At 40.9% G+C, this 13,279-nt stretch overlaps 1 protein-coding gene across 4 annotated transcripts in view; it reads right to left on the reverse strand.

Moving 5' to 3' along the window:
- The window catches only part of FMN1 (formin 1), a 361,845-nt gene that overhangs the window by 104,553 nt on the left and 244,013 nt on the right, over nt 1-13,279 (reverse strand). For all 4 annotated transcript variants that reach the window (XM_030559410.1, XM_030559412.1, XM_030559413.1 and 1 more), the window contains 2 exons: nt 9,321-9,382; nt 5,143-5,231 (listed from right to left, as the gene is read on the reverse strand). In XM_030559410.1, the coding sequence (XP_030415270.1) occupies nt 5,143-5,231; nt 9,321-9,382 (151 nt within the window). The remainder of the gene's footprint in view (nt 1-5,142; nt 5,232-9,320; nt 9,383-13,279) is intronic.

Below are 13,279 nucleotides of genomic sequence, written 5' to 3' on the forward strand. Positions count from 1 at the left end.
CCATTTCCCTGTCTAGCAATGATTTAGTACTAGTGAGAACTACAAGAAGATTACATTTCAGTCAGAATGCAATACTTGGAAAGAAGCTAGAGCATCTGTGTCCCTCAGACAAGGCCCCATGTTGTGGTCAATTACACATATAAATCTTTTCGACTCTAATGAATATTAGCATTTTAACAACGTTATTATCAAGAAACATAATTTAGGGGCACAGTGCAATACTGCTAAGATATATTTACAGTGTACATCAGCAATAGCAAATATAACATGCCAGCAAAACAAATCAAAATCACATGTGCAGGAGACCATTATTGATATCAAGAAAGCTTTCTGATTCTCTGGAATTTCAAAACATTTAAAATTAGCAAAAGCCTCTTTTAGACTGCACTGAATTCAGCCCAACACTTAAAGTATTTTAATCCATAATGTTACCATTTGTAACCATTTTACAAATATGGCATTTCATTTTTAACTGTGCTTTGAGCCTTACCAATGAAAATGCAGTCAGGTTTATGTTCCACACTAACTAATTTAATCTGTGCATACAAGGTTGGAACTCTTGTGTGCTTAATCTTTTGTGGAACATATATGCTTAATGTAGTTCCAACAAAAGCCCCTGGTCCGCATTTACTAAGACTTGAGTGGACAGTCATAACAGCACAATTGATTTATTGAGTTCCCAAAAAGTGCAGTATTTTGAATGGCTTATAAAAGCGATGTTAGAGTATCACTCATGTTATGGATGATGGTGTGGGCAGTCAGGCCTACTGGTCAGAGCAGTGGGTGGTCAGGACTAGTGGTTGGTGCAGCAATCAGAGGCCAGGAACAGTACCAAAAGACCAGAGCCAGGGTCAGGAACCAAGTACAGCTGGGAACAAGGCTGTTAATGCAACCCAAAACTGCATTTGCTTTTTTTCCCCAACAGCATCGCATTGCTGACTCATGTTGAGCTTGTGATCAACCTCAAGTCCTACATCCTTCTCTGCAGTGCTGCGGACAAGCTAGTTATCTCCCATTCTGTATTCGTGAATTTGGTTTTTCTCCCCTAAATGTAGCACTTACATTTGTCTATCATTTTGTCTTTCATTTTGCGTCTGTGGTCCACTTCTCCAATTTATCAAGATACCTTAGAATTTTAGGGAGCAGGTGCTGGCCTGGTCCAGCTGCTGGGCTAAAGAGAAGGCCTGGTGACACTTCTCAGCCAATCAGGGTGTCCAGTCAATCAAGGCTTTCAGCTTAAGTTAACTAGCTGGTCCCAGGCTCAGCACAGATGTTCTCCACCATTATCCTGGACTGGTCGTCTGGACTGTAGCCCTCCCAGTCCACCAGGTACTGGAGTTTCTCCCAACTCACTAGGAGGAAAGAATTAATCAGATAAAATATTCCTCCTGCCCTCAAATGGTTATGGATGGTGGAAATGGGTTGGAGTGGTTCAGGAAGGGGTTCTCAGTTTAAGGCTTTAGAAAGAAGATATGGATCTTTAGGGACTCGGGTAGATGCAGACTGCATGTTATTGGATTGACTTGTTCCAAGATCTTGAAATGGCCAAGATACCGGTAATCCAGTTTGGCTGATGGGCTTTAAGTTTCTAGGTGGATAACCAAACTCTGTCCCTACAACAGGGTTGGGACAGTCTAACGGCCCTGGCTAGCATGGTGCTATAAGCTTCTTTATCAGATCTTAAATTTTTCTTGAGTTCTCGATGCATTTCGAGCAAGTGTGTAGCCAAGTCCATGGTGGTAGGTACCTGGGAACGTGTGGGTATGTCTGGATGAAAACAAAGATGAAAGCCATAGTTAGCAAACAATAGACTTTGCGTGGGTTGCATTATTGTAGGCAAATTCCACAAGGAAAATAAGTAATTCAAAAAACAGTGCAGATACCATTCTAGAATCTGGCTGATATGTTCTGGTCGCCCATTGATTTGCAGGTGATAGGCAGAAAAGGTGAGGGAAGAAGAAATCTTAGAAATACCCACCAAAAAAAATGGGAGATGAACCGGAACTCTGAACCAACATGAGGTCAGTTGGCGATCCATGGTAATGGAAGACATTCTCTAGAAAGAGACATGTTGTTTCTGAAGGCATGGCACAGAACAAAGTGCACCATCTCAGTTAGGAAATCAACCATGACATGGATGCCACCTTGCATGAGTCCATAGTTAGTCCCTTGGAGAAGACAATATGCCCCAGGAATTCACTCATGTCGTGGTCAAATTCACACTTCTTGAGCATCATACATAAGTCATTTTAGCAGAATCTTTCTAAGATTGATCATGATAACCAGATCCTCAGTAAAAATGAGGATATCATTGAGGTAGATAACCACAAATTGGTCCAACATGTCCCTAAAGAGATCATGAATGAAGCACTGGAAAGTCACCAGAGCGTTGCACAAGAGGAAGTGAGAAGGCTGTCTTCCATTCATCTCTATCTCTAATCCAAACTGGATTACAAGCTCCACAAAGGTCCAACTTGGTGAAGACCTTAGTGGAGCAGAGTCTCTCAAAGAGTTCATTGGTAAGGGGTACTGGTTCTGGATTGTAACATTGTTTAATGGCTATTAATCCACACAAGGCCACAGGGAGCCATCCTTTTTACCCAGAAAGAAAATCAAAGCCCTGGCTGAGGACTTGGAGAGATGGATGAATTCCCTTTGCAGGTTTTCTTGGAGATAGCTTCAGGAAGCTGATAACTCATTTTCTGAGAGGGAACAGATACACCCGAAAGGGATCGCTGCTCCAGGCTGGAGGTCAACAGGGCAGTCATAGATACAGTGAGGTAGCAAGATGTCAGCTTTGTTTTTGTCAAATATGTTAGTGAAGTCTTGATATTTGACAGATATCACAGGTATCAGGACGGTTGGGGAGACCATAAGGGTTGCGAAGGATCCTTTTGGACTAACCCCCCTGTCTTGGAATCTCCTGGGAGATGGGCAGAGAAACAGAACATTTACGTCTGTGGTTGGATTTTGAGAGGCAAGATCCCAGCAGTATAATGAATCAAAATGCACCATGTCAGTCTGCAAGCAGATACATGAATCATGGTCAATGAACCAGGGAATACAGACGAGAACAGGAGAATGTGGCACATGGATCAACCCAAACTGAAGGATTTCTTGAAGACCTTGAAGGGTAGTGACCTCGAAGGGGCAGTTAGGTGAGTGACGGCCTGAAGAGAGAAGCGGTCCATCAATGGACACTATTAAGTCAGGGAAATTTTGCACTTGGTAATGATATTATGCTCTCAAGCAAATTCAAGTCCATTAAATTACCTGAGAGGGCAGAGGACCAGCAGATAAACATTGGTGCAGAGTACCAGAGCAAGGGGGAGAATGCCAACGCCTTACTGGAGCTCGGTGCTCCCTGATTGGGATGCAGACTGGTCATCTGCAGGGCAAATTAATGCTAAGTGTCCCAGTTCCCCACAGCACAGGCACAGGCCTGAGGCCTGTTTTTCTCTGTGTTAGAGAAGCAGGGCCTGGCACGGTCAACCTGCATGGACATAGGCTGCGGGGAAGGCGCAGAAGGTTGGTTGGCTGGAGTCAGAGTAACTGGTAAGATCAGGAAGCTAACCTTCTTTCTTGGAGGTGTTCCATCAGGCAGTTGTCAGTCTTTATACACGGTTCAGTTAGGGCATCTGGACCTGTCAGAGGCTCCATCTGCACCAGCTTGTCTTTGACCTCATCATTTAAGCTGAGCTTCCTGCTCAGTGCTAGTGCTGCATGACCTCATTCCATTTGGTGGCTGCTACCAGGTGTCGAAATTCCAAGGCATAATTAGCAACTGGACAATGTCCCCGCAGCAATGCCTGGAGAGCAGCTTCTTCAATACGCATGCAACTGAGGTAATTGAAAATGATCGCAACGGCTTGAACAAAAATTCCCAACTGGGTCAGGAGAGGACTAGCATTCTCCAACAGTGGAGAGGCCCAGGCAAAAGCCTCCCCAGTCAGCACGCTGATGATAAGTCCTACTCAGGAGTGGATGCGGGGAATGACTGAGGACACCACAGAAAAAGGGCCAGAAACTTGAGGAACTTACTGCAGTCGCCAGCTAACTCATCCAGCAGGGAAATTTTTGGTTCTCGAGTGGCTGGAGTTGAAGCTGCGGGCCACACTCCAGGCCCGCAGAACAGCAACCTGAGTCTGCAGGTTCTGCAAGATACTATCTCTGACAGGGAGACATTGGACTTAGAAGTATCCATTTTTCTAGCAGAACTTGTCCCTTCTTTCAGGAGGATGCTGCTCAAACTGTCACGGACTGGGATGTAGGTGGTCAGGCCTAGTGGTTGCATCAGTGGGTAATTAGGCCTAGGGATCAGAGCTGGAGTCAGAGCCAGAGTCAAGAAACAAACAGGAGACCAGCTCTGGAACAGATTGGAGCAGGGCAGGAGCAAGGCTGGGAACAAGACACACACAAGGGCAGTTGCAGCTGTGAGCGAACCATTGCCCAGCAGCCTGGGCAGCTGTTACTTGGCTTCAGAGCAGGCCTGGTAGGTTTGGTGTATCAAGGTGTTCAGGTGAGGTCAAGTAACTGGCCCCAGGCTCAGCTGCAGGCTCTGATGCTTGACCACTGGTTGATTATTTCATTTTAAAGCAACATATAAAAAAAGAAAAGTCTCCTCAATCAACATCTCTCAATAACAGGGGAAATCATGGGATAATTACGTAAGGATTATAAGAAATATTTTGGTAAAGACTAGATGGTGAAAAAGGAGACTATCATTTTATCTGGAAATACCAACAACAATTGGTTTCTTTCAAATGCCTTATTTTTAACTATAGAACAATGACAGCATGAAACTGACAGGGTGACTAATGTGGACCAACCTCTCCTCACCATGATTTACAAAACTAGGCACGGCCTCTTATAATCCAGAACACTAAGCGTGATTCATATTTTCCAGGACATAAAAGGTCACATAGTAAAATCAGTATATTTCATCTGTTGTAGTGGTCCCAGTCAATGTAACGTTATACACACTACATCAAAAAAGGGACAATGTAATCAGTTTTCACACCACCCCTTGAAATACAGATTTTTAAAAACTGTTAACCAGCCAGAATTCTGTCCCTACACTCCCTCAACCTCCTAGCCAATGGCTATTCTGCATAATGGCAAAATATTTTAAAAAAATCTTACTGTTCTGGTTTGTCCAAGAGCTTCAGTTCCTCTTCCTTTGAAGTCTCATAATACTGCTTTATTTTCTCCAGTTCATCCTTTTGTGCTCTCTGTGTGATTATAATTAGAAACTAGCAATAAGAAGCTTTCCTTTTAAATACAATCAACCCATATTCTTATTTGCTGATCTCTAAAAACCCCTCCCATTCTCTTTTTACATACTTTCTCCAAATCACACATGCTACTGAAAATGCACAGAGCCTCTCTTCATGTATTCTATATATATGGTACTTGTGTGGCTGAAAGTGGATCTGTATGCTAAATTCATACCATTGTCTTTTGCTCAAGGTTAAAGATATAAAAATGTGACTGGTAAAATATATTCACATCCTGATATCAGTAATAACTTTACAGTTACGCAGGTTCTTTTGTCTGATAAAGTTTCTTGATAAAGTTGAGAACATGCCTTATTCAACAAATCCTTCATCTGCTTTACTTAAGTTGGCTTTTTAAAAACATGTTTCTGGTAATCCATTTTAGTGTAAATCTCCTCTTTTCTACTAGTAATGCTATTTTTCTTTAATTTGGTAAGGACTTGATTAAATATAATTAAATTTGTACAGGCTTCCTTATCAAAAGTCACTGCTTTTCCACTCTCGAGGTCCCTTCCAGTCCTAGAGTCTATGAGTCTATGAGTCTATTCCCACATGTTCACAAGTTTTTGTCATACAGAAGTGGGGTAATATTAAAGATGAACAGGGTACTCTGTACTATTTCTATAGGGCATTCCCCACCTTTCTCTAAGAGATGTTGATCAACATTTTTTCTTTCCGCTTATATTAAATAGAGTACAATTCAACAGAGTATAATTTGTATTTCATTTTCTTTATAATACAATTCAGAGTTGCCTATGTGTCCCTTGTAAGACACCATACACGAACATGAAAAATGATTATTAAAAAAATTAGAGGTAGGCCCAAACCGCTACTCTAGACTCAAACAGTCCCAAACTTAGGGGAGATTGAGGTCTGCAGCTGAACCCTGCGGCTCTACTAAAATGAAAACATTCTTAAATGGTCACCATTTTTACATTTTATACAATCTATTTTTCCAACATCCCCCAGGAATGATACTTAGTGTACAGATCAGAAGACAGAGTTGAATTATGACGAACACGTAATATCTTTTAATGTTATTCACCTATGTGATTCAAGACTTATTTTCTCTGTTTTGTCATTCTATTTATCTTGGCTGGATCCTACTGAAGAACTTTTCTGAGGATTTTCCCCTTTAACTACAGCCTAGCCACAGTTTGCATCTATAATGCTGTTTCCCTCACCTTAGGGGCAAGTACTCTCATGACAGAGGCCCCTTTTTCATAGCCAGCAGGATATAAATACAGAAAGTTGCTATAAACCCATCATCACATTCACAGAACTATTTCTCTATTTTCATTTTGTAGTTGAAATTTGCACCTGTATTATTTAATTCTGTGAAGCATTATGTGATACTGTTTATGAAAGTCACAATACAAAATCAAACTTATTCTATTTGCATAGCAGAGTAATACCTCTGTGCACCAAGATCTAAACCTTACATTACAGAAGGCCTTCAAATTGTCCTATGCTCCAGTTTTCACAATCAGCCCCTGTCAAACCTTAGTCCCAAATTTGGACCTTAGCGTCCAAAATATGGGGGTTAGCATGAAAACCTCCAAGCTTAGTTACCAGCTTGGACCTGGTACTTGCTGCCACCACCCAAAAAATTAGAGTGTTTTGGGGCACTCTGGTCCCCCTGAAAAACCTTCCCTGGGGACCCCAAGACCCAAATCCCTTGAGTCTCACAACAAAGGGAAATAATCCTTTTTCCCTTCCCCCCTCCAGGTGCTCCTGGAGAGATACACAGAAGCAACCTCCGTGAATCTAAGCAGAAGGAGTCCACCCTCTGTAATTCCAATCCTGGAAACAAAAGCACTTTCCTCTTCACCCAGAGGGAATGCAAAATCAGACTAGTAAATCTAACACACACAGATCTCCCTCTGACTTCTTCCTCCCACCAATTCCCTGGTGAGTACAGACTCAATTTCCCTGAAGTTTCCCAGTAAAGAAAAGTCCAACAGGTCTCAAAAAGAAAGCTTTATATAAAAAGAAAGGAAATACATAAAAATGGTCTCTCTGTATTAAGGTGACAAATACAGGGTCAATTGCTTAAAAGAATATTGAATAAACAGCCTTATTCAAAAAGAATACAATTCAAAGCACTCCAGCAACTATAGACATGTAAATACCAAAGAAAAGAAACCACATAACTCACTATTTGATCTCTTTGTCCTTACACTTGGAAACAGAAGATTAGAAAGCAGGAAATAGAAATCCCCTCACAGCTGAGAGAGCATCAGGCAGAAAACAAAGAACACAGACAAAACCCTCCCTCCACCCAGAGTTGAAAAAATCCTGTTTCCTGATTGGTCCTATGGTCAGGTGATTCAGGTGAAAGAGACATTAACCCTTAGTTATCTGTTTATGACAGCCCCTAAACATATGTTTCCAAATTTCCCTTCCCATTTTATAGAGTAGAGAGAGGGAGTGGAGAAAATTCCTTCCCCACAGTGAGTTTGGGAATATTCCTTTCTAGAGCTTAAACACTTCAAGGTCAAAGATATCTCCTGGCAGAGTCCTGTAGATGCTTTGCTTCCCTTTCCTCTGCCAGTTTCTCTGCCTCATAACTCAACTCCCTCTAGAGCTTCCTGGTTACCAAATAGAAAGAAAAAACACAAACTATTGCACACTGTATTGAGTTGTAGAATAGTTGGCTGGGGAAGGCAAGACAAAGCAAATCACATAGTATGCCTTAAAAGTAGTCTTAAAGTTTGAGGGGGTGAAGATCTGGAAAGGGGACACCCTCCCAGGCTATGACCTAGAGAAAAGTGAACCTGGGGCAAGGGGAAAGAAAAGTATGCCCAAGGTATGATATAGACCTGAAGAAGTGGGATAGAGTAGGAGAAGACATAGACAGTGAGGAGGAGACTCTCTGTGGTGGGAGGCCAATATTTTTTGGGGGAGCATACGACAGGTCATGTAACGTCTTTTGTTGCAACTTGTTTAATCTTAATCCAGCTCCAATTGTTTTGGATATGTTTAGTGTATATACTCGATCATAAGCCAGTTCGTTTATAAGATGACCCCCCAAAATGGACAAGTAAAAATGGAAATTTTTTATGATGCGTTCATAAGCTGACCCTATAATTCAGGGATCTGCAAACTTTGGTTCCCAGGCCATCAGGATGAGCCACTGGTGGGCCGAGACGGTTCATTTACCTCAAGCGTCTGCAGGCATGGAGGTAAACCTAAGTAAACAAAGTGTCCTGGTGAGCCAGCTGCTTACCCTGATGGACTGGGACAGCAACAGGTAGGGAAATTTTTGTGCAGCGGAGAAGCTGGGGGTCGGGGGAGTAACCCCTGTGACCCCCCCCACATGACCCCACCCCTAGCCTGGGACCCCCATACTCTCCCCATCCCATCCCTTCCCACTTTATCTGGGAAGGGCCAAGGGAAGATGTCTCTGGCCTGGCTGGAGCTGCTCCAGCAGGCTGGACAGCTTGGATACAGCATGTTCCAGTGGGCTGGGCCAGGCGGCCTGGCTGCAGCATGCTTCAGTGGGCCAGGCGGCACGGCCACAGCATACTCTGGGGGGCGGGGCTGAGCAGTCCGGCTGCAGCCTGCCAGCCCCGGAGCTGCAGCGGCTTCAGAGGCTGGGGGGAGAGCAGCATGACCAGAAGCGGAGAGACTCTGGCCTCTTCCCTTCTGTCTCTGCTGGCTGTGCTGCCTCTCCTTGCTCCCTCTGTTGTGGGGACAGGCTGTGTCCCACCTCTCCCTCTCTATACCCATCATAAGCTGACTCCCTTCTCTGGTGCTTCCCTTTTTTACTAAAAAAATCTGGCTTATGAACAAGTATATACAGTATATTTCCCACAGGAGACTGGATCTGGCAAAATACATGCACTGTGTTGGCTAACTACATTTTGAAGATATCCACTAATACTCTTACATTCCCTACGAAAAATCATTTTTATATACTCTCTCCTGCGTAATATGGTCACAAAATAAAACTGTATTTATTCTTTGAGTGTGTTTGCACTTGGTAAAAATCTGAAACTATGAACATTGTGCTGTTTCACATGACGTTTTCTTCATACTTACATTCTCATACAGTGCTTCCAGTGTTTCCAGGTCTACTATGGAATCATCCACATTTAGTGTAGCTGTAAAGGATAAAATAACAAATTACATACTAAAAAAACATATTGGGTTAATATCTGTTTTTCAGGTAACATATCTTATAGATCACAACTGGACAGAAAACAGAATTGAACTCGCACAAACTTTTCTGAAGTTTTTGAAATTCTTTTGTCCCAAATTGGGAGAAAATCAAAAATTCTAAATATGTCACAGGAGTTGAATTTTCAAAACATTAAGTTTCAGAAAATTGTAGTGAATTTTTTCAGCTTGCTCCTGGGGCTGCCTGACTCCCAATGCAGGTGGCTCTCTAGGTTGGCCATAGTGTTGGGGCACCTAGGCAGTCGGGGAGCTGGCTGCCCATGGAGTCAGGCAGCCTGGGGAGCTAGCCTGAGATGGGAGCCGCTCCAGGAGGAAGCTGAAAAAATTCATCACTGTTCTCCAGAAATGGACTTTTTTTAAATTTAGCTTACTTGAAAAATTAATTTTTTGACTTTTCCCCAATTTGGAACAGGCTGCTTGGGAGCCTAAGAACCCAGGGAGCTGACCAGCTGGCCGCCCATCCTGGGTCGCTTGTGGAGCTAGACAGCAAGGAGCCAAGGAAGTGGCCAGTTGGCTGCCTGACACTCCAAGGAGCTGGTCTGCTGCGGAACCTGAATTCCCTGGCTTCTTAACAGCCAGGATATCAAAGAGTCAAGAGGTTGGAAGCCCTGGTAGCCTAGGCTGGCATGGAGCCACGGAGCCTGGAATTGCTGGATCCCCAGCAGCCTGCTAGGTGGGCTGCTGACGAGCTGGGAAGCTTGAGGAGCTGTGCAGCAGGTGAACTGGCAGGAAGCCAGGCAGGTTTCTTTCAAACAATGTCAGAACTGACAGGTTCCTGCAGAATGTTTTGATTGCATTAAATTTGTTCTGTGGGGAAATTTCTAACAATAATAGCGATATATGAACTTCTCTATTCAGCAGATTACTGTTCAGTTCATTTGCCCACTGGAATTTAAAAAAAAAAAAAAGGCTAATCTTGTTCCTACTGCAGATCTGAATTTCATGGAATTATTTAATTCTATTATCTGCGTGTCTCACTGCAATGTAATTTAGGCACTACATTAGTCATGTTTTTCAAAATTAAATCAGACTGCAGGTATCAAGTGCACTGTGAAGTGCATATTCACTGCCAATAAGAATTTTTAATATAATGTCACAGAAATTACTAAAGATTTTTCATTTCTTCTGAAAAAAACAACCCTGTTTTTATCAAGATTCAGAACATTACATTCATTTAGGCATATAATTTCAAGTCATTTTGTATCCTGAATCTAAATTATTTGCTTACATTAAATAGTAATAGGAATATTAATAACATCACCATCAAAACTAAGGCTTCAATAGTTTTCTATGTGACCAGTGAATTATCATTAGTTGGTACCTGATCGATACCTTTAAATTTCAGCTGCATTTGATTTCCTCACTTATATGTTGAGATGTGACCACTTGCAATTTTAAAAGATATAAAAAGCTGTTGCTGCATTCACCATTGATGATGTTTGAATTAGACAGGACACACATCTTTAAATAATTATTCAAAAGTAATAAGGTTTCTCCTGCACTCCCTCCTACCCCATGATTTTACATTGGAAATTAACCAGCAGGCTAGTAAATTTTCTCTGTGGCAGGCTAATTAATTTTATTAAAACGATCAGTGACATTTAGAATGCTTTAAAATTTTGTCTGTCAATTATGATTCCATCTGTTGTTGACATTACACCTTGGCTAGAGGGGCAGGAAAGTGGCAGGGAGAAAGGTATTACCAATGAAAAAAAGGAAGATTTACTTCTATATTTGTCACATTTTTAGAACTAAAATATTTAAACAAATACAAAAAAGCTGAACAGCTAAGCTAATTATTTTAGATTCAAATAAATATAGTTAGAGATGGAATCTATTAGATCATCTACCTGCCAACTGAAGCTTGTTCTACATAAGACATTCTCTAATGTACTATCCAGTTCAATTTCAAAAGGTCCCAAGAGACTGGGACTTGCATTGAAAGTCCATTTCCACAGCCTAATACATCTCATTATCAAAACAATTTTTCTGATTTTTAGCTTAAATTTTCCCCTCTGAGTTTCATTCCTCTCCCATCCTATCTTGGGCTATTGAAAATGCATTTAAAAAGAGATTTTTATTATTTTTATTTCAGATTTCACCAGTATGTCTTACCATCAGCTTCTACAGTATGTATAGTTGTTTAGTTCAAACTGGTAAATGGACTTGCAATGAAGCAATCATCAGTTTTCAGTTGATGAATGTATAACTTTTACTACATAATAAAAGAAGTAACTTATGACAAAGATCTTAAATGTATAGAAATATAATTATAACTGGCATTTTCAAGTACAGAAAGTACAACAATGATAACACAAAAATTAGGATTTTTATTATGTTAGTTTTTATATCTCCAAATGGAGGATGGTTTACTGGACAGAAAAGGCTCCAACATTACGGACATTTTTCATTTTTATGCTAAATACCCAGATAACTATTGTTAAATAGAGAAGATTACAATAACCAGTTATATTAAAATAAATTGACAGGATTAAACCAATCATTGAACCTTAAAAGTTTAAGGGGGGAAATTAACATATTCAAATATATTCTAATATCTAAGCTGACTTTAAACTGAATCAGTAATAATCGATAATAAGCTTAAATACAAAGGAAGACAAACTTGAGTTAGTTTATCCTTTGAACAACTGATTACGTGTATTAAACAGCACAGAGATACTGCTTTCTGTCTTAGCAGGGCTTCAATCCTACAGTTATTGCTAAGGCACAGGCAGATGGCTCAGCTCACATGTTATCAACTAAATTGGGGCCTATGGGCCAGATTTTTAAATGTATTCAGGCACCTAAAGAATATCTAATATGAATATGAAAATCTTATGGGATTTTCAAAAGTGGCAGTTGGGCAATGATGTGCTTTTGAAAATGCCTCTAGTCACCTATATGCATCTCTAGGTGCTTAAATAACTTTTATAATCTATCCCTATGTATTTTCTTCACCTGCTCTCAACAAAGTTAGCATCCTTCATGTTGGAAGCACTACACAAAAATGGAAAAATGTGCAATCATAACAATTTGCTTGGTTTCTTACCCCCCACCTCTCAAATTCTGGAGTGATGGCAGTGATCCCCAAATTCACAGTTGCATAATATCTGAATCCTGAGCTGTTATATACTATACTTAAAGTGTGTACACTAACCTCAAAATATGTTGCATAACCTCATTTGAATTGGTGCCATTTTAAAAACATTCATTGAACTATATGGACGAAGCATTCTGTGATTACTTTTACTTTTTTTTCAGAGCTAGATTAAAGCTAAAGCTCCTTAATCCTCTTAAACATTTTGTGACTCACATGTCTCAAGAAACTACAGTATTAAAAATAACTCCCTGATACATTAAATTTGGCTGTGGTACTTTACTGCATTAAATCTCATTACACCAAGACTTGCACAGGAATAAGTTACAAAGAAGTGTCAGAAATCTACAAAAGAGGTTCCAAAACAATTAATAGCTACTGCAGTATCAATCATCATTGGTGGTTTTTACTTTTATCTTGCTTTCTAGTTAACTGTCCTCCTTACACTGTCAGTTCAGTTAGAATATTTCACCTACACCTCACAATATGTCACAAGGAAGTAGACTCATGCTGTGCAAAGCTGGTAATTTTATTGGGTTCCTCTACCTTTAAAAATCTGTTACTTGGCCAAGTCTGGTTTCTGAGCTCCTTTTTTGCAGGGAAATTGAGGCAAACATTTTTATGTGGCCCTATGGTGTCTGCACACAACAAGAAGAATTTATATACACAAGGATCATTAGTGTAGTGTTGCACCCATTAGGATATAATAACCGTCAGGGAGGAC

The sequence above is a fragment of the Gopherus evgoodei genome, chromosome 4 (assembly GCF_007399415.2).
Source record: "Gopherus evgoodei ecotype Sinaloan lineage chromosome 4, rGopEvg1_v1.p, whole genome shotgun sequence".
Taxonomy (NCBI): Eukaryota; Metazoa; Chordata; order Testudines; family Testudinidae; genus Gopherus; species Gopherus evgoodei.